Here is a 22334-nt window from a genome sequence, read left to right on the forward strand (position 1 = left end):
AACGAGATGCCCACGCCCAGAAACGTGCCAGATAACGATCTGCCACTGATTTTCAATGCCAGTTTTCTTGCTCAGCTTGTCGCAGTAAGTACTCTGTAAGTGCAGGTGTAAGTAAAGCGCAGGTTCTACAGATTTACCCGCAGTACTCGTATACGTACACACTGTACGTACCAGCTACCGGCTAGCGATGTGGTCGGCTGACCATAATAAAATAATAATACCTATATAGTTATCATAAAAATATGTAAGAGGCGGATTCTCATAATTTAATACAGTATTGAAGAAGACTTCTTTAAGTAGTCAATTGAATAAATAAATCATTTACTGTATTACAATAATCATAGCTTTATAGGGACAGAAAAGTCTGTAATTATATAGATATAATTCCTTTATTTAACACCATATGTGTAGGTGTATAGAACAAAGCCGTGCAAAATTAATTTTGATTTGCAATTATTACGTCAACTCGTACCGTACACTGGCTACAATGGTGTTTTTATTAGCGCAAGCCAGGCTACAATTATTTACTTGTATTCGGTTGAAATACCGGTATAACTTGGATTTCGCGATTAGCTTTGATTGTGATGCTAACTCCTTGCATCTACTTGTTTTCCCATCAGTCTCCTTTTTTCATATTTAGATCCGTCTCAATGTTTATGTTGCAGTATTAAAGTTGCTAGTAACTTGCTACCTTGCGGCGCCATGATGCTGTTATTCGAAACGGGAGTGTGCAGTACGTACAGTGCAGTACTTTAACTAAAATTTATATTGCAGTTTACAGTTGGTATAGTACGATACCGCGTTAACACTGTATTTAACAGTTTGCCGTAGCTGATAAAGATCAAGATGCAAAAAATCGAGACTGTACCGGCGTATGAACTCTACTTGGTGTACTTGTATCCAGAGATCTGATTGTGAGAGATGCACTGCGCCGCCTTCGTGTGGCAGATGTTGGCGTTCGCTCGCGATCATCGACTCTTTTTATGCTCGTATCCTTTACACAGTAATTTTATACTCTTGTACATTTGTAAGTGTCCTCAAAGTCAAACGTTAGCCTATATTCGCTTACCATTTTGCATCCTGTTTTTTCTCTGGATTGTAAATTTGTGTCCTATGCGGTTTCATCTGTTTTGTTTTCCGGATCCCAACGATGCAGTCATGTTATTATCCGCGACTATAAGGCCGTGAGGGTTATTTTTTTCTTAACTGTGTGGACTCTGCGTACGCGGCTGCATCAGTAAAATCTGTGCATGTTTATTCACGTTTGAGTATGCGATTAATGATGGCGGCCATTTCCCTCCGGAAGTCTCTCCGCTTCTCCCGGATGCTGCGGATCCTTTCTTTGGCCCAGATCAGCCTCGGCTTGCTCCTGTTGGTTGTGGAGATCGTCGGTAAACTCCATACACACTTATACAGATTGTGCAGTGTTCGTTGATCTGTCTGGTTCTTGTCATTCTAATTTTAGCAGAAGCGGCTTTGCGCCAGTATATCAGTTATTTGCGCTTCTGTACATTGATCTTGCGGAACAAACTAGGCTGTTAGAGAAACATTCATATTTACTGTTTACGTAACTATGTTTAGCTGCACCAATCTGTCATATCTCCAATATTCACTAAGCCGATTTCAACAAAAAAAACTGACCGTCTTGTCATCATAGGCTAAAGAATTGACATACATTGTAAAAAACTTACATAAAGCGCGATTAAGATATGACGTTTTGGTTTCTTGCAAAAATATAATAAAGAAAAGTAAAAACAAATAAATCGATAAAAAGGTTGAAGAAAGATAAATTATATCGTTGCATAATTATTGAATTACTATTGCTTTGTACTTCTGACACAATTTATAATGTTATGTCTTAATTAAATTCTGTTATGTATAATAGTATGTCTTGATAATTCTGTTATTTATAACTATTCTGTTATTTATCATTTTCATAATGTTTAAAATTCTAACTAAAATTGTTTCAAATTATAGCGTTGTGTATTAATGTTGTACACTACACTTTCGTGTAGGTATCGTCGTGATTATGTTGGCGGCGGAAGACCTAGCCGAATGGCACATGCTGACCATTCTCCTCTTCTGCGGTATCCTCATCGCCTCCGGGGGGCTGGGTATCCGCATGACCACCCCCGTGGCGCCCAGTGCCGCCTTCACCACGGAGAAATCCCTCCGCGTGCAGTCGCGCTGCATGGTGGCCTTCCTCGTGCTCAACATCATCGCCGTCATCCTCTCCACGGCGGCCATCGTGGCCAACGCACTGCACCTGGCCGCGTCCAACCAAGACTATTTCCTACTGCAGCTGAACCACATCGATCCGCGGCGTGCCGCCATCCATGTCAGCGGACTGGTGTGCTACGCCATCTTTTTCCTCCTCTGCTTGACCGCCGCGGTCCTCATCAGTCCCAGTGTGTGCTGTGCGGAAGCGCCGTCATTGGCGCTGCAACTGGGCGATCGAGATCCTCTGGAAGCGACGTCGAAATTTTCCACGCTGGATGAGAAGTTTGTCCGGGAGAAACGCTCCAAAAGCAATCTGAAGGTGGTGGATCATATTCGCAGTAATAATCTGGCGGTGGCCGCCAGCGGATCGGCGATGGATGAGGGCCGGGGGAGTACGGTGAATTCGCAGAGTACGATGGTCAGTGATCAATCGTCGGTCAGTTTGACCGGGTATGTCCGCCGCACGCCGTCAGCGCCCAGCTTGGATTCCGATTCCACGCCCAGTCAGTCCATTCTCAAAGAGCTGGATGCCATTCTGCGACAGCATGATGTCGATGCCGGTGGTGAAATAATATGTGATGAGGAGAAATGAACGTTTTTTCGAAATTTCATGTACCGACGGGTTCGGGTCTTATAGTACGTTTATCAAAGCTTTTTATATGTAGCCGTTATAAATATGATTTTGCATAACTTTTTGGAGGATTTTTATTTATTATCTACTATTGCCGCTGATTGCGGATAATTTATTTACTTCATTATATTTTGATGTTTTTTTGATATGCAGTGTAATGGTGTCGATTTAATGTCAATGTTATGAAAACTGCTGCCTAATGCGTACCAAGTGAGCTTAACAATTTGCGTATGGATAGTGGATACCCCGTTGTTTGCGTTTTATTTGGCATAATAATTAAGTATTAAAGCGACCTAATAATATTGCATTGATTCCCATTGACGGTTTTGACTTTTCTCATGGTCAGCTGAAATTCCCAACTATCGCTGCTAGTTGGCAGTATTGTACTTACTTATCGTTGTGCTGGTACATGAGGTTTTAAAAAGGCTGCGTTTTATGCGCTCCCCTTCTACTTTGCACTAAAATCTTGTATGTACCTCTTAGGAATGCACCTCTATGTTGTTAACTTGTAATAATTCGTTATGCATACCGGAAGAAAAACTGTAAATACAAAAATATCGGAGAGATATTTTTGTATTTACAAAACAAAAATACCACTTACTTATATAAAAACTGTCTTTCAGACAGTAAAATAATTTATAATGCATCCATAGAAGTATATAGGGCATTAATATGATCACGATCCAATGTCACTTTAGAAGGTTAAAGGTCACGTTACCAGTAAGTATAATTATGACAGCAGTAAAATAGTTTATCTGCAATATGCAAATTAATAGAAATTACAACTTGAGTATCTATGTTGAAAGGCCATCAATGTCAACATTTTATCGTTTCGATGCTTCTATTGTGACATATGCGCAACAGATTCTATAAAAACAATTTACTGTTGTATACCGTATTTGAATGCCATCTTTGGATTACATCTAACAATGCTTAAAATACTATTTCTGTCAGTTTACGTACCATTTTTAAATATCGTTTCTATCCTTTTTTGTCTTTTATATACTCGCCAGTCACTGCTAAGGCGGCAACTAATTAATCCGCTAAATTTTTGTTCTTAAATTGCTCTCATGAAACTTACCAGGTTATAGCAGCTTAAAATCAAATTAACTGAAAAATAAAGCTGCAACGATTATACGTAGCATACAATTTCAAGTTTAAAATATCTGTAGTATTGTGACGCGGTGGTGTCACCTTTAATTTCCAAAGATTAGTCGCGCAATTGTAGGCAGAGTAGAAACTTACGTTTTCGTAATTTGGGCTTCCATGCATAAGTGCGCAAATCAAAACAATAAGGCATTTCGATTGCAGAATTAGCATGTGCCGTATGACGGACACATCGAACGGTGGGAAACACGAAGACCGGCGCGACCTATGGAAAGGCCATGCCGTTTTCGATGATGGGAAAGATTCTCATGCCTTTTATGGGCCTCGTAATTTGTTATCACTCAAAGATTTTAAATCGTTTAAATTAAGCAGCACACTTTAACCGCCGACTGGCGAGAAGATCATGCGTTTCTTCAATTTATGATCTTGCAACTTTTATGGACGCATTTGTGCTTGATTGCTTCGAATGCATTGTACTGCAAGTTGCCGAACGTAATAACGTTATGTATGTTAACCAAGAGCACAACACAAGCGAAGTACAATTGTATACTAGTAACATACTTATATACTCGTATTACTAAAAAAAATAAGTAATTATAAAAGTAGGTGTAATACACACATATGTAGATGCAGAACGTAGTAGCTGCATACAAATTAAATACCTATGTACAGCAGTAAAGACACCCTTTCTTACTGACTTTCGGGTTATTTATCTAGTTTACTAAAGATTAACGAATATGTCAAGCTAACAATCAAAGAAATTAATTTCGACATTTGCAAAGATTTTAATGCTGCTGCGAATTCCAACAGAATAAATATTTCACAATCAGCTTAACAATTTGTAAAGGTGATACCGGTACCGTGGCACCGATTGTTAGCCTAATATAAAATAATATATTTTTCCGGTAAAACAGAGAAATAACTTCCACAACAACACAACATATTTTGACTTCCCCTCTTATATCGGGTACATCGTGTTTTCTCATCATTGGTGGTCAGCGTCAATAAATCAGCGGCAATTGGCGATTATGGAGCAATGATCGTCGCGGGGGCCGCTTTGATCATTAACGGCCGAATACACAGTAACTGACTAACTGTATTTAACGTAAGGGATGCAGATACGAGTACATACGCCGCACGCCGCCGACGCGGACTCTAATCAGCATTGCATCCAAATCGGTATTGGCCTAATAAAACAATTGCCATCACTAGATTATTCCGTCGCAAATGCCCGCCACAGCTGCCTGATACTCCGCGGGAATGGATTCCGAAAACAACTGGCGGAAACAATAGCGGAATGATTTTAATGATGACTACCGATTACGACAGCCTGCGCTAATGGCATGGCCGCGGTATGTGTGATCGCATTGTACCGATAATCGACAATAATTTACCAGCTTTGCTTATTGGCTGAAAAACAACCTTAATGATCGTGTTTCGTAATGGTCGACGCTACAGAAATGCACAACATTTGGCGGCTGAACATTGCGTGGAGTTGTCCGCAGATGTTGCATTTATCTGTACACTGCGGTTTATTATACGAGTACTCTGAAGTTTGTGAATAATTACGCGAAGTAGTTCAGCACATGTCGCCGTTGTCGCTTTTGACGATTCTCTGTTTCCGGTTTTTTGTTTTAATGGTTTTCCGGTTATATTTGGCTTTACCTTCGAATAAATTGCCTAATACCGGAAAAATACTTCTGTCTTCCGAATTAAATTTAAAAGCGTATTTCGAAAGCAGTCATCTAAAGGTCAAGATTTTTAAAAATTGCGTACCAAAAAAGTAGTCGCATTATTATTAACCTTGTTACGATCACTAGCAAGCATATATATTAATTTTGTCTGTGTGCTCCTTAATATCATCTTTCTGGTATTCTGTGTCATTTGGCAGTAATCATGAACCCACCGGAAAATCACTGCGCTTGTACTGTTGTACTGCGCACATCGGCGAATATAGATGTGTCCCTTCGCGCCATACTTTGATACTTCGGCAACCGCGCTGCTGATAAAGTCGTAACGTTAACGTCAAAATTCATAAAAGTAATGCACAGCGGGGACAATGAAGGACAAAATGATTGACACAATGATATGGTTGTGTCACAGGATTAATCGCGCCCATTGGCTAAATGATGCACAAACGGCGGGGGATGCCCGATAAGTCCCGATAGGCAATATTTGGGAAGATATATAATGTCGAAGGGCATTATAGTGATCCCGCTGTATGATAGGGCCCGTCATTTGGCGGGATTAACTGGAATATGGATGACTATTATATTAATTCGGAGCCGGTACACAGTATAACCGACGACCACGGGACAATTGCTCTCCCGGGACTTCGCCGCATACCGATAACGACCGACCAACGGCTGAACATTTAACCTCTGCGTTGTGTTCATATTCCCATAATACGATTATTCTCCCAGATTACTAACCAATCAGTCTTAAATACATAAATCACGGCAGATCTTAAATGTATCGCTTTTTTGCGACGTAGTACGTACTCGTATCACGAGTATTAAATATGTGGCGTCGTGTATAGCAGCTGAAAAATTCGCTTTGACGTACTTATTTGAATCCTTATTTGGCCGTAAATAAATGTTTATTTTACGAAACTTATTCAAAGATATCTTTCACATTTGTGTTAAAAAGCCTACGTTACAGTGCACAGGTTTTTTAATTGCATCTTTAAATATCTGTACATAAGCAGAATGTCCCGGAATCAAAAGCAGACCGTGCACGAGCGCAATATAATGACATTAATTTTGTATTATCGTTCTGGGATTCTGCGTGATCATAATATGTATATCATGCACAAAAATTAGTGCAGTAACTAAAAGGAAACAATTCAGTGTAACGGCAGAATTTCCGAACAAGCGCATAGAATCGAATTCGATATATATATAAAAGCGATATCGAGTGTAGAATACTTTTCGCACATAATGCTCAGCATATCTGCCAAAGGTCACCGGGTACTGTCCTTACGTGCTGCGACTCGGGGGCGTCAACAACGCCTGGAACAGCGGGGTACGATGTGGATTGTCCTCCGGGGTTTTCTCTTTACTCAAACTCTTCAGAGGAAACGGGACACTTCCGTGCTGGGAAAAAGGGAAGGAGGGCAGTGCGGCACTAACCTCATGCCCAGGTTTGTACAGAGGGGACTGTTCGGGGGAGCGTGTCCCGGGGAGAATGGGATAGGGCAGTGCCGGTCGATAGTTTCCGTACATGCCGTAGAAAAAGGGTGCCGCTGCCGGGTTGGGAGCGGCGGCCGTGTAGCGGTGGAAGGGGTTGTTGGAGGAGGCCAGGCTGTACATGTAGGCCGCGGCAAAATGGGGGTCGGGATAGGGCCAAATCATCGACGTTTTCTGCCGTTTGTCTTTCATGCGGCGATTTTGAAACCATACCTAGAAAATATAAATTATAATTTTATAAATGTAATGTGCAGTTTATCATTCGATAATTTTAACCGCCACAACAAAAAATTTCGTAGTACAAATGAATGTTCATCGGCTTGACAATATATACGGTATGACAATCGTATATTACGTTGAACCCAGAAGTATAGTTTGTAAAAAATCTAATCTAGTTTGTAGAGCTTTGAGCAAAAAGGGAATTGAAGTGGTTATCTCAATTTTGTAACGCAACCCAGTAAGCAAAGTATACCGTAAGTACGGTTGTTATACTTGATTAACTACATGCGGTATGAGCAGCCATTGATTGATTCACAAATTAGACGTTTTATGGCTGCATTACTAATGGAACAGTTAGCTTAGCTATTTTAAAGGTCAAGAATCAGCATAACATAACGTTTGTAAGTGCAAATTAATTGAAACTATAAATATACGGTACCCTTTACGTATGTCGGGATGTCTCTAGTATTATTAATTCCGCTACAGGTACACACATATACTCTTATAACTTTTTATCTTCTGATGATTAGTTGCTTATCGGCGATTTTTTCCCAGTCACTAGTTTTATAAAAATCAGCACTCTTCATAAAGCATAACCCGATGGAAATGGCAGACAGTAGTTACTGGGTGAATTCTCGTACGTACCTTTATAGTGCTTTCCGGTAAATTCAAGCTGGCGGCCAGTTCGCATCGCCGGGGTCGAGACACGTAGTTTTCACGGAGGAACTCCTTTTCCAGGCGACCGATCTGTTCGCGGGTGAAAGCTGTACGATAGCGACGTATCGGAGCATTTGGATCGTTTGCGAGCGCTATAAAAATTGTCCCAGTATTATTAGGATTTGATTGATGATATTAATACTATATGAAGAGAATTTAACGTCACCGAGTTGTTGGCAATACACCAAGTAAGTGCCAAAAAAGAAAAGTAACCTTGGTCTTTCTGGCGAGTAAAGCAGTTAGGTGGAATATTTATTTTCAGTTAGCGAGAACAAAACTAACAATATTTATTTTAAAAACATAATCGGATGGCCACAAAAGTCACGATAATGTATTGTGGCATAGATTTCTAACAATAACATAACACAACGCTGCCTAAATACTGTGTCTCTTACTTGTGCATTGCGGGCTACACCACTGAAAATTAATAAGGATTTACCTCGCGACTTATCAGTATTGGTGGACATTACTGAGTAGTCCTCGTCATCCGACAGATGTTTGGAGTCCAGATGATCGGGTATAAAGCTCACCATGGTGCCCCGGCACTAATTTTGAATGTTTAACAACACAAAATTATTTAAATCGCGCGACGACGATCTTTGCAGTAGCCAAAACAATCTGGAAATAAAGTTAAGAATATTTAGAATCTGTTTTGGGTGTGCTTTTTATACTCTCTGCACGACGTTTACTACCTTGCATCGGCCGAAACTGTCGATCACCGCGCTGATTGGCTGGCCGCGCATTATACGATGATATTGTAGAAATCATTAAGGACACAAAAGGGGCGTGACCTGCGTTATGAGCATTCAATTCATATTCCTCCTGCAAATGCTTCAGATATCCGGCGGCTGGCTGTGTGTCGGGATTATGCAGAATAACGGGCGCTAACTGTGCGACGATTAGCGTCAGATTTGCATATTTATCCAGAATTAAATATCTCACGACATGGGTCAGCATCACAATATACGGATTACGGAATGCAATAATATGTATAATGCATTACGATAAATAGCCTATTATCGGCGTTTTCTGTGGGAATTCTAATTTGTTTGGATTTCATTGTTTTCTTGTTTCCAGTTTCATCAGCACAAAGTAACCTGCAAGAGAAAGCACAAAATTAACGAATTCTTTTTCCAGTAAATTAAAACAGTTGTTTTAATTTTAGGAAATAAAAAGCTTTGTACGTGTACAAATTTTTTGTAAACAAAATTTTAGTGACAGAAAGCCGGAATAAACACATAAAGTACCTGACATGAAAAAAGTACCTGGCATAAAATTAACTACAGATATGCAGGAACAGTTTAAACAATCACATAATATGCGTGGTGCAAAACCGGGTGGTGATACATCACATATGCGTATAAATTTACAATGTATGGGTTAATTGCGTATCGTTATTAAAAATAAGCGTATTTTTCTTCGCATTTGGCATGGGAAATCGGACCAGTTATCATAAAGCCATAAAGGTCACAGTCAGGAGCGTATGGCTGTGTAATAATGATCCTAGCAGCCGTAAAAAGCGCACGGCAATGACAATCATAACAACTGGCGGCAGATGCGCTTCATAAAACACGACAGTCGTTTTTATGGGTACCAACACTTACACATATAGAACACAGGAGTGGACCCACAGCACAGTGCGCCGGGTTTTTTTACAACCCCCCCGGTAATCACCAACAATCATTGGCTGCACCATCACGCAAACGACATCTCGCAGTGCGGTCATTAACAGCGCCAACGGTTCCAAGCTGACTCGATGATCATAATACCCGTAAGTCGTCAGCGACGACGCCAGCATTAAAAACAACAACCGACGGCTTATGAAACGGCAATAACAATCACTGACCGATACATATCTAATTCCTTCACCCCGGGAACGTGCAGCCAGACCATTGCGGTGTTCTTTATGCAGGGCCATAATGTTGTTGTTATTGCGCTCTTGATGATCTTTCATGGCCGCATGCAACGATTAGACTAGCGACAAACTCATTATGTACTATATGTACTTGAGTACAATATTTTTCCACCACCGTTCGCCACCAGTTGCAGGTGTTTACTGTTTAGTATAACTTAATTTTGTAGCGGACGTAATCGACGAAACATGCAGTAGAGGCCTACTCTATAAGGTGTAGAAGTACCTCTATCACTATATCTCTGGGGAAAAATTATTTCTATCAGAAAATTAATATAACTCGCTTCCTTTTACAGCAAAGATTTTTAGTTTTTTAAACTATTACAGGTTTATTAAGTACCGTCGTGTAAATTAACACCGAGCGATGTGATGAAGTGCAATTTCATGGGTTACTTCCCTTCCGTGTACCGCATCGGTGATCTTATTACGCTTTAGAACTAACCCGTACAGTGGTTAAACATTGGTTTCTACTTGTGTACATACGAAAAAAATGCACCCATGTGAAGCGTTGTGTTTCCGTTTATCTTGTTTCTTTGAGAATTTGCTCAGAGTAACTAAATGAATAGAAAATATTGTCAGTAGTCACTTTCAGTGTTGATTCAAACTTTAAAGCAGCAATCGCTTCTACCGCTTCTCGGCAGACGTGAATCTACGAGACTTGCATATTTCAGTCATGAGGAAATTTTTGTGAGAAGCGCCTTTTTAAATTTTTACTACCGGTGACATCGTGGGAACGCGTAGCGCGACTGTGCATCCGCCCTATAAAATTGAATTAAGCCCTTGATCAGCTAAACTGGTTTACAGCGCCAGTGTCCACTGTCCAATGTCCGGTATCTATATCTGCAATGTGCCAACTGCCGGCGGTGCAGCCGGACACTGGAGCATGCCGGGAATGCCATAAACAATAAGGATGTTCTGATTGTTTATGCCGGCGGTGTGCTTCCTGTCTCTGAGCAATTGTCAGTGCACACAGAGGAGCACGAAGTGTTTCAATTAGGGAACTCTATACAAACATCCCATCCTGCAATAATGTCATTAACAAATGACCATTACGCGCTGACAATGGGCTATGGTCAGCCGCTCACCGCCGCCTCAGGTTATTACTGGATTCTGTGTAGTGGATCACCCGCAAGCTCTGTAGTAATCCGAATGGTTTTTTTAACCGAATCCGGAGCTTTTATACAATAATTACCATGTACCGTGCACAATATTGTAGCCCAGCACCTTTTATACAAGTGTTGTACTGTATATTATATACAGTATATGAAAACCGATAATAAGTTTCTTCTTGTGCAGTAAGACCGCAGTAATGAGTGGCATTGGGTGCAGACGTAGTGTAGTAGTGTCCCAAAAGTGTTAATACTTGTACTTGCAAGTTTTCAGTATAAACTTGAAAGTACTAATAATGTGTATTAAATGTGTACATATCGGTACACTGCAAGCTCTTGTTTTTTGAATAATTGTTGCATTGTTCTTGGCTATTACTTGTCGAGGTAAAGCTTAAACCGCGAACTGAACCAGTTTCAATCAAACTGCTGCGCTACATATACCCGTATTTAACACAACTTTGTGTGTCCAATAAAAATTTACATTTTGCTGTAACTACAGTATAAATTATAAATGTTATCAGACAAACAAAATAATACTCGTTTAGTCGTATATATTCTGACTGTCGCCTCTCGCAATGCGTTATTAACGATAACTTTATTATGTTCGCGATATAATATTATGTAGTATGTACAATACTGCCTTTTTTGCTTGTTTGCCACTGCAAATTTACATTAATGTCGTTCCATGTAAAAATCAGTTTAGAAAGTTATGTGGGCGATGATAGGCGAAGTGTTAAAGTCAATTGGCGGCAAAGACACCGCTAATGAGCGTAAATGCCTCCTCATACGGACTGGTCAGTGGTCACTCTGCGCGGCACGCACGGGAGCGCCGGCAGAACCGGGATCGTAAAGATTTTACAAGCTGTCCCATGTTGACAGTGACGCTCCGGTCCGGCCATCCGCTATTCTGTCGTGGGAGCGCCCTACTCCACCTCTGCGTGCCGCACATTCCTTTCATTCCCATTCGCCGGGACAATGGGCGCAAATCATTTAAATGGCAAGATGTGCGCGCTGTGTCTTTATGACCGGGTAATTAATCGATTACGCACTGTGTCCCTGGGACAATTCAACGGGATTATCATTTGCTGCCTTTAATTTTTCTCCTGATGATTGTGTTTACATCTATTCTGCACGAAGATATTTATGATTATATACAGATACAAGCTACAAAGTACAGTACGCGTTGGTCAAGGTTGTCATAATTCGGGTAACAAGAAAATTTAATATTCTTCGTGCCGGCAAAAATCCATGCTAAGGATGACGATACATATTAAAAAAAATGTAAGGTATGTGAAACATAACAAAAACTCTACGAATCTGCCTGATGGGTGGCCTGCTAAACATCATCATCTTATTGAACCGAAAAAACAAAACAATTTCGCAAATATTTCTCTTACACGAACCACGACGTCCACAGCTGGATCTGTATACGCTACTCTAGGAACGCTGCATACGATACTACTGTAATGTATCTGTATAGATTTATTACGATAATATATAATATACGTACAGTTGCGAACGTCGTGGTGGTACAGATACCAAAATAAAAAATATGAGTATTCACTGCTTAGTGCTTACAGTAGTTTTCACAGAGTTCGATGTTTAGAATGACTTCGCGCCGAAAGCTTGAACTGGATGCATTATAAAGGAACCCCCTAAAAGATGTCCGCATTAAAACAGAAACAACTTTCAATAACTTAACTAATGGAGGTCATTTGCAGAAACTTTTACCAAGCTCACGTACGAATCCCTGGCGATAATGCGGTAGTGAGAAAGAGGTGTTAAAATATCGACCCAATCTAGGAAGAAGCCCGTGAGGGAAAAACAATATCTTGCGCAGATCTCTTTAATGCGATGCCAAAAGAAACAACAAACCAAGATACTTCGGTAAGGGTACTTCGGTAAGGTCGGCCACATACGAAAATCTAAATCATCTGTCTGTACAACAACTGCCGTCCACGCACAATCAAATTCCTGCGAAAACAAAAGAGTTCATAACTGTAAGACTATCCTTCCGCTGTCCCGCCTGTGATTTCCACCACCGTTGACGGCTTCGAAAATAAAAGCACTTGGATACGCATTTCGACAGATACACAAACAAATTTCACTAGAGCCATCACATCGAGTACATGTGTACAACAGACTACACAGAAATCCACTCAAAATACACTGTGGCTAGCTCGCGCGCGCATGCGAACAGCATCCCGCGATCCAGTCCCGGCGCTGCTTTTCTGCAGCCGTTCGCACTGTGGACAGTACCATTTTTTCTTCTCGATATCCTCAGCACGTTGGACCCCCACACACAGTCCATGGAACCACTCGGTTTGGCACTGGCGATTATCGCAGGCCACCATGAAACCGCCTTCATCTTCCGACTTCCCACAGAAACAGTACAGTTTCTCTTCCCTTGTGGCTGCACTTTTCCGGCCCACTTGGTATTGTCCCCGCTGCATACCTCGGCCGCGTGCCGGATTACCTGTAAGCAATTTATTGCTATTTACCAGGTTATCAAAGAAGAAAGCTGTACCAGTGTACCTACACTTGTTACAGTATTTTGAAGATTTTGATATTTTCATTGCGTGCGAACGCGCCCGGTCTTATTCAATATTCGCTGTTGTTCGATATGATAATATCTGAGTCTGATGTGCAGTAACTTCCAAGTGATTCAAACAACAGCCTACAGCTTTAACCAGAGAGAAAATAAACAAACGCCGGCGTATGTTTATTCTCTATATGCTTTAACTGAGCAACCACCGACTTCGATCGAAGGAATCCAGATTAACATACGTATCACCATGGCACAGCGATACTCATCATCCACTATCAATTCAAAACTGATCAGCAAAATTCACCATCGTAAGTAAATTTTAATTCACGGAATTTTACGTTTTTCTATATGAATTTATGCGCTATATCACACTTGCACAGTTTTGTTAATCTGAAGGACTTGTAACAGGTAGTGCAATTATCCACAAAATCAGCCTACGGTAATTACGTACCTAGAATTTCTTTTATGCGGAGGTCGTGCCCGACATCCGACTGAACCGATTCATCACTGGAGTCGGAGCTAGGACAATAATTTCGCTGACGCGGGAGAGTTTGAGTGGATGCGTTGGTCCACTGGTGGTCAGCGGAGACCGGCTCATTGGGGCATCTCAGCAGCCGCTGATTGGGATTGAGGACGGAAACAGTGGAGCGGCGTCGATCCGTAGCAGATTGCTGGCGCGTCACTGCAGCTGCGCCAGAACGGCGACAAGTTTCCTGACTAAAAGCAAAAAGGTCAACGTGCATCGGGCGAAGTAAGTATGGTGTACAATACCATACATCTGCATTACGGATGCCTTGACCATTGCTGCTACAGGGAAGTGATGCACAAAGATACAAAATCGTAATTCACGCTACGCTGCTATCTATGTATGAATTCCCTGTACAGACCTACAAAATACCGAGCGTTCGATACAAAAAACTGCATGCCAAACTTCCAAATATTTCACAAATCAAAAATATGATTCGATGAACGTTAGCAAAAAACAAGTACTAAATCGAACTACAAAATTTTTCCTGAAATTACTCTTATCCCGATCCGTGGAGTTATGATCGTAAAAGTACTGGTAAACACAAAGACAACAGGAACGCTAGATTTACCGAGAAAGCTTACTTCTGGGTCTGCTGATCGGCCATCCGCCGTTCCGCTTCCATCTCCTTGTAGGCCTGTGCTTCTAATTTATCCGTGATCCCCGGATAATCCACCTCCAATTCCATCTTGAACTTCTCCGTTTCCCCGTCCAGATGCCCACTCCAGCGCCCCATCATCTGCTCCAGCTCCTCGATGATCTTCACCTTCTCCGCGCCGTACTGCAGGATGCGATCGTATTCCAGCGAGATTTCGCTGGTAATCTGCTGCAGTTCCGTGGATTTCTGCACGCGTTCGGCGGGATACTGGCCGATGAGCACCTTCAGCTGCTGGGTGCGATCTTTCAGGTTCTTTATGGTGGAATGACGCTGGCTGACTTCCATGTCCAGTGCTTTGACACGGCCCAGACGACTGTGGAAGATTTCGGGCAGTTCATTGCTGTATTCCAGAATATCATCCAGATATTTGAAGGACATCATTACACTGTATCATGCGCTGCGTATCAACAGCAGAAAGCTGAAAGTCACGGAGATCTCCTGAATTGGAAAAGCGCAAAAGGCCGTTTGCCGCGTCGATCTCCCGTCGGTTAAATAATGAAAAAATTAATTAGCTCTTTCAGGGCAGGGTTTGAACTTCTTTTGTGAGCGGAAGATTTGTCTTGAACTCACGCAACAAGATTTTTTGACCTGAGTCGACACCGACTGCGTCTCGGCACGAGGCAAGGGTAAAGCCGGTATAAGACGTATTTATTACAAGAAGTCAGCAAGTCGCTTCCCGTACGTTGTCGATATGCACTGTGATCAACCCACTGGGATCTGCTTTGTTGCGCTTGTTTAATAATTTCCCCGTAACTCTTGATGCTCATTACATCAGATTCAGGTCGTGATCAGGATTTCTAGAAATTCGTCAGAACGATTTTAAGCAACACCAACTACAAGAATTTTTCTATGAAATGGTTGGCCTTTTCGACATGATAATAACGTCCCTAAATTCTAAGGACATGCGTGCTTATGTATATGGATAAAATTAATTGTAAGATGGATGCGTTTTTACTTTGCATTTCTTTCGAAATATTTACTGTATGTACTGTACTTATTTTGACGTGAGAAACATCGTTTCTCGATCGGAATTCCGCCATTAATGATTTCTAGCACTGACAGCTAAAATTTAAATCGGCACATGTGCATTTTAGGGCAACAAGAAAATTCCCGGCAGGAAACTGCGCTATTCCTCCAGCGGCTACCAAGATCACAGTTTATTGCGTTGCGACTTCTATACGAGCTTCTGTTTTTTCATGGCGTCCAGCGTGTGCTCGTACCCAAGACAATACTTTTTATTTATATTTTTGATGCTTCTCAACTCGCTGAGGAACAAGAAATACATAATTAAGCACACAAATGGATCGGTGAAGCATCAGTAAAGGCAAACTACAAATTCCACTAGAATTTCTTTCACAACGAAATCAACACAATCGGACACCGAAAAGAAAGAAAAGGCAACCGCGAAGAGAATCAGCACTAATGTGGTCCACACAGTTAGAAAAAATTAACTACCGTACAACAATATAAAACCTCTCCAGACTGATTACCACAAATAATCCAACAGGCACCAGGACAGGCATACAACAATTAATATTTAGCCGGTAACAGCTTGCAAATACAGATACGTATTAAAGGCAATGGGTATTGGTCAGCCAATGCTGGTTCCTCATACTTGAGCAAAGGCTCGGAAGAGGACAATGGGTCCCTCAGTGATGCGTATCTCCGCTTCCGTGTTGGCCGGCAGTAACCATACTGTCCCTTTCTCAATGGGCTCCTCGGCAATGGAACACCGGGCACTTCCGGTCAAGCACAGCACTATACTGGCCGATCCCAGTTCGGGCAGGGTATAAATGGCGTTGGCTTCCGGGATCTGCATTGACAACAATTTGTTAAGCGCATACTGATACTGTGCAATTGCAATCATATCTGCAATCGACTTTTTGATTAAGTACTGTAATTAGGGTGTTAAGCATTACAGTCAAATTAACATCAACTACTCTAATAATGGAACAATTTGAAACAACTAACAGGTAACATTGTAAGTATCGCTTCCGTAACACTGCCCAATGTCATTATTTTAGTGTTTCGAGTACGTATTTCTACGCTCTTTGACCTTCGTATCTTGTAAACAGGACGCTATTTCAGCAACACCAGTATCAATATCAATATCAAAATTAATTTGGCAACAGTATCAATATTAACATTATTCTATAAACTTATTGTTACACAACCTACAAACTTTTTGTTATAATTATTATGATTCTAGAATTACTATCAAAACACAAGTATTGACTACAGAACGATTCGATGGAAACTTTCAATACAGTAATTAAATTAATTTGAATCAAACCAGGACAGCCTACACAAAACTCGGAAATCGGCCAGACTGGATGATCGAATTCTACAGTTTGTACTGACGGCTGCGGCGTTATTTCTGCCCGATGCAAACAAAAACGGGAAACTGATACGAATACGATACTCTGAGATACTCGTATATTTAAATTTGTCACCGCGTATGTAATCAGCACGCTGCATATAAAATTACTCGTATTGTTGCTTTCCAGTACACTTTTACATGATTCGCCAAACTCATCAAAGACAGTTTAGCATACGTACAACAGTAATCCCTCTTGTAGCGCATCAGATACGCAAAGTCAGACGATTCATAATTTAATATCGAAGAATCAGCAACCATTCTACGAAAGTTAGTAATACGAATAGTCAAAAAGTTAGTTATCCCATACCTCGGTGCGCGCTACACCAAACTCCGCAATGGGTGGCAAGTAATAAGCAGTCCATACATCATCGTTATCGTGCGTCAAGGGGAACTTGTAATCCTCGCCCGGCCCGTATGAATAATCCACAAGTTCCAGCAGTGTTTCCACATCACGGAATTTTGGCGTCAAACCCGCACGGACAACGTTGTCCGAGTTGGCCATACATTCCACAAGATCTACGGGAGAAGGCGAAAATCAATGATCTTTCGCGTGTGAATCGTGTGTGATAGATTAATTATTACTGCACAAATACTTGGCACGGTCCGGAAACAAAAAGTCAAGTGTATTATCTCAACTTGCATTTAATGTTTACTGTATCCATCAGTATAATACACAACTATAAAGTATAATACTGTAGTTTATAATAATTCTTAATAGTAATATCAGTACACATATTTATATGCATTACGATCATGCAAACTGCTTAAACAACCTTCCATTAACATCGTTTACGAAAACTGCAACTGTTGGAACGATTGTGATGTTACGGAATGGATGCCTGCCAGAGTATTATGACGCCTAACAAGCTTTTCAGTTAAACTTATTGGTGAATTTATTTCCAATAGAGCGATATCAAGATTCAGTTACATTTAACTTATTTACCTACTCAACTTAATATACTCGTACCTTGCTCTACTATCATTAGCGCAACGTCGCACCATCCTAAACCTAACTCTAAAAGTGTAAGCTGACTAAAACGCATACAACAAACTTTCTAAGACTTATAATTATTAGAAATCTGAAACGCTCACTTCCTCTGTCAACTTAAGAAGCACCAAATCAACTTAAGCAATTATAAATTAAGATACCAAACACTGACAATCGATTATCACGATCGAAAGTTTCAAGCTGTTAACTAAAGGCCACAGTACGTATGGTCAGCTGATAAGTATGAACATGTTCTGTATCTGGATGTCGGTGCGACAATTCTTTCACGACGGTACCATGCAAACATGAAAACAAAAAATGTTTCTTACGATTCTATTAATGCGATTATTTTAAAGTCGAAGAAAACAACACGTAAAATAATATGTTTTGGAAACTTCAAAGGGGTGAATTACATTACGTACACGAAAGAAAGCAGGCTGCCATATGACCAGAAAAACAGCTGGTAATGCCACGGCAGCACAAGTGCATACTTAAAACACTACAAAACGCACTTCTATTCTGTTTACAACACTACTGTCTCTACTTTACCATTCATACAAATAAACCCATCCATCTCGCTGACTCAGACTACGATGCCGTTTTGGCACATGGCAATAAAAAAGGAACCGCCAACGCAACTCTCATCGCACGCTATTCACATTTCACATTGCCGGACGATAGTTGTCACATATAAACGCTCACCTCCTTTCAGATACGCATGGGGCACATCCGGACCCAAAAAGATAGCCTCGCCGGGCTGCAGCGTGATGTGATTCATGAAGAAGACGCAAAAGCACCCAACATCTCCCGGGAAGTCCGCGTACAGTTGGATGTAAATGTGCCCGTGATCCTGGAACACGCCGCCGGATCGGGTACCGGCCTGGTTCGCGTGATCAACTCCTAAATAAAACAACAAACAACACATTTTATCCATTGTACAGTGGTGTAATAGCTGCTATCAGCTGACATCACCACTAGAAAGCGCGATTAAACTAAATTGAAGCAGTACATACTTGTTGCTTAACTATTAACACTATGAAAAAATCAAATTTTTACGAGAAATCTCAAAAAGAAGTAACAACAGTACGACTGTAAGAGGAGCAATAAAACCTGAGACAAGTAACAAACGCAAGTCACATACTCACATACAGAGTACAGCCAAAAGCAGGTGACTGGCAACGGGAAAGTTAAAATCCATTAAAAAACAAATTTTAAAGCTCTCTACAGAACCTAACTGGTTTTACTCACTGAGATTCATGAAGTAGCGGTTCAGTTTCTGGCCTTCATCAGCCACGAGACCTTTATCAGCCTCCATTAGCGATGAGAAAGCTTTCTTCAGCGCGTTGACTTGATCATCTTGGAGGGGAGATGTCAGACCTTTCTCCACTAATATGCAGGTTTCCTCGCCAATCACGCTCCGCAGTTCGGGTATAGCTGCAAAGTAAGCAGTGACTTTGGCAATGTGCACAAAACAAAAAAATACCCCCGATGTACTCGTATGTTCTGTATGTAGCCACCACTTTATTTAACAACCTTAATTAGAAAAATGCAAGCACTCGTAATCTAAGCCGAAAACGAACTCTTGCGAAACTTGTTTCAAAATTCCGTAATAATATATAATACGTATGTATTTTAAGTCCACGGGTTCGTATTTGCATTTCGCGAAATCATAACTATCCGATCGGATCGATCCTCCAGTAGAAACTTTTATTAAAGCACTGCAAACCTCCACAATTTTACCAAATGAACAAAACATTCTAACCGCATAACATTCTAATTCCAAAAACTGAAATGTTTCGGATAATAAAACTATCATTCTAACAATCAACGTACAGATACAAGCAGAACCACTTACTTCGTATAAACACCAAGATTTCTGCCAAAGGTCTGAATCCAATAAGCGCTTGAAACGGCGTGAGCGCAATAGCCATTTCCGGTTTATGATTGGCATCTGGGTAGTTTTTACCATCGCGCCGATGAAGAACACCCGCTTCGTCCTAACATATCAATTTCACAGGTTGCAGAACGATTATAACATAAAAAACCCCTTGGCACAATAAACGCTATCCTGTTTATTTACATTTAAAATCCTTTCCGGATTAGTTCTTTAGAATTAGAATCTATATAGATGTGTGTACATAGTACACAGAACCCACAGATTATTAAAAATAAGTAAAACTTTTATCAACTGCTCACAGACACGCGTTCAAATATCGAAATGCTGATTCAGAAATTACAACACACCAAATTTTGTAATAATTTATAAAACCAGAACAGACCAGAGATAGTATGTAAATTAAAGTCCTCGTAATAATTAAAGTGCTGCTTCTGCGTATAACCGCGGCTGCAGACCGTTGACTACGTTCTCATGTTTTGTGATATTAATTTTGGTGAAACTGCCATTATACTCTATCATCCACAGAATGCTGTATTTTCTACGTGTAAAGTAAAGATATCTCTTTCTCACCTTGTCGGGATGAATCTGAATGGAAAGGGCTTTATCAACGGAGAGCACTTTGAAGAGAAACGGTAGTCCGTCCGTACCGAACTGCTGACTGAGCGCATCTCCGATTAAATAATCATTCTTTTGTAAATAATCCCCTAATAAATGGCCCTGATTGTTGGGCAATAAAATATAACACGGTCCTTTGGGGTGGGTGCCCATCCATAACTGTAACCAACGAAATTCAACTACTTTGTTACACTACTCGTACACGAAATAACTGCAACCAACGGAGATTTACCGACTTTGCTACACTACACGAAAAAACGCACATAATTACCAAAATGAAATACGCAAGTAGAATTCAAAAGTGGGACTGCAAAAACAATCGACTATCAAACACAAAACAGCACTCAAACAAAAACGTTAACTGATTTAATTTCACACAAATTCCATCACTTTCGAAAAGCATTCAGAATCTGTGACTATTTGTCACACAATAAAACGGTACAAACGGAAGAATACTAAACAGAAATGAACCTTTATACAAGGATCGATACAATTAAGTATACAGTGCAAAACGAAGCAATAAGGAATATAGACCAAAACAGATTTCTGCTGGCTTGTAATTTATTCCACCTACTGTACCTCTGCATAAGGTTTTCCTTCGTCGATCTTCTCATCAGTTGCACCAGCTTCGGCCAACTGTGCCACGATACTCGATCGTCCAACTTTGCCCCAATCATACTGCTGTATCGAGCAGATTAAACGAAGGGCTACAAGAATTAACCAACACGGGGATTTGAATTAACCATCTCAAATCAATAAAAGAATTCTTAGCAAAATTTTTATCCACGGCGACATAAACAAGAACATTAATGCCACAGTAACCGGTTGTTTATGTTCATAGTTTTACGCGTATTGAAACGACTGACACATTCCAGCTGCAGCTTTCTATGTATTCGCGAAATCGTTCGACCATTTTTACACAGTGCATTTACACACTTTACCTTTGATCTCATCATCCATGATTTTCACCGCGGGACTAGCCCGCGGGCTAGGCTTCGGACTGGGTTTAGGACTGGGTCGGGGACTGGGACCAGGACTGGTGGAGTCGATCATCAACTCTTTCACTTTCTCGCGCACGTCTTTAACGGCTCCGAAGAATTTACTTTTAATACTCTCCGACATGACGGCTGTTGTTGCTGTATACGGCTGCTTATCGCGCTCGTAAAATCACACAAGGGGTGGAGCCTTGTAAATGAATACCTCACGGCCAAACACAATGACCTGGCGTTACTAATTGTCAAAACACAAACAAGTCTTCGGCTGGTTCAAGCGCTACACATTCTTTGGCCCAGATAAATGGATATCCGATGCATAAGAAAATCAGCAGCAACAATTTCATGTATGCGCGCTCAATAGTCAATAGCAAAAAAACACTCGTCTACGGCGCAATGGGCGGGCTGTCTGGATGGTGTAGAATAGCAAGATTGCAAAGAATGCTCTCGGGTGTCAGGTTAAAAAGAGAGAATGCCATAAAAATGCAACAAGAAGATTCCGTAAAATTGTTTTAGAGATGTAGATTGTAGAGATGCCATTTGTAACTCCAAGCAACAACTGGAAGCGACGGAGAAACAGCTGTGGGTTGTTTGTGCTGACTTTCGGCTGCGGTTGAGTGCGCCATG

General features: G+C 40.9%; 4 protein-coding genes across 4 annotated transcripts; 1 reads left to right on the forward strand and 3 right to left on the reverse strand.

Moving 5' to 3' along the window:
- Positions 1-953: 953 nt before the first annotated feature.
- Positions 954-3138, forward strand: LOC129583365 (uncharacterized). Its single transcript, XM_055475141.1, has 2 exons — positions 954-1391; positions 2016-3138. Exons 1-2 carry the CDS (start codon positions 1271-1273, stop codon positions 2810-2812), a joined length of 918 nt encoding a protein of 305 aa, XP_055331116.1. The 5' UTR covers positions 954-1270; the 3' UTR covers positions 2813-3138.
- A 3744-nt stretch (positions 3139-6882) lies between these two features.
- LOC129583414 (segmentation protein even-skipped-like) lies at positions 6883-8691 on the reverse strand. The gene is made up of 3 exons (XM_055475199.1): positions 8522-8691; positions 8011-8174; positions 6883-7359 (listed from the first exon to the last, which is right to left on the reverse strand). Exons 1-3 carry the CDS (start codon positions 8613-8615, stop codon positions 6937-6939), a joined length of 681 nt encoding a protein of 226 aa, XP_055331174.1. The 5' UTR covers positions 8616-8691; the 3' UTR covers positions 6883-6936.
- A 4242-nt stretch (positions 8692-12933) lies between these two features.
- Positions 12934-15422, reverse strand: LOC129583354 (uncharacterized). Its single transcript, XM_055475129.1, has 3 exons — positions 14762-15422; positions 14103-14368; positions 12934-13579 (listed from the first exon to the last, which is right to left on the reverse strand). Exons 1-3 carry the CDS (start codon positions 15214-15216, stop codon positions 13263-13265), a joined length of 1038 nt encoding a protein of 345 aa, XP_055331104.1. The 5' UTR covers positions 15217-15422; the 3' UTR covers positions 12934-13262.
- A 634-nt stretch (positions 15423-16056) lies between these two features.
- LOC129583242 (mannose-6-phosphate isomerase-like) lies at positions 16057-22277 on the reverse strand. The gene is made up of 8 exons (XM_055474964.1): positions 21657-22277; positions 21295-21422; positions 20671-20874; positions 20059-20200; positions 19452-19637; positions 18906-19103; positions 17523-17731; positions 16057-16648 (listed from the first exon to the last, which is right to left on the reverse strand). Exons 1-8 carry the CDS (start codon positions 21835-21837, stop codon positions 16445-16447), a joined length of 1452 nt encoding a protein of 483 aa, XP_055330939.1. The 5' UTR covers positions 21838-22277; the 3' UTR covers positions 16057-16444.
- Positions 22278-22334: the final 57 nt, after the last annotated feature.

The sequence above is a fragment of the Paramacrobiotus metropolitanus genome, unplaced genomic scaffold (assembly GCF_019649055.1).
Source record: "Paramacrobiotus metropolitanus isolate TYO unplaced genomic scaffold, Prichtersi_v1.0 Parri_scaffold0000010, whole genome shotgun sequence".
NCBI lineage: Eukaryota > Metazoa > Tardigrada > Eutardigrada > Parachela > Macrobiotidae > Paramacrobiotus > Paramacrobiotus metropolitanus.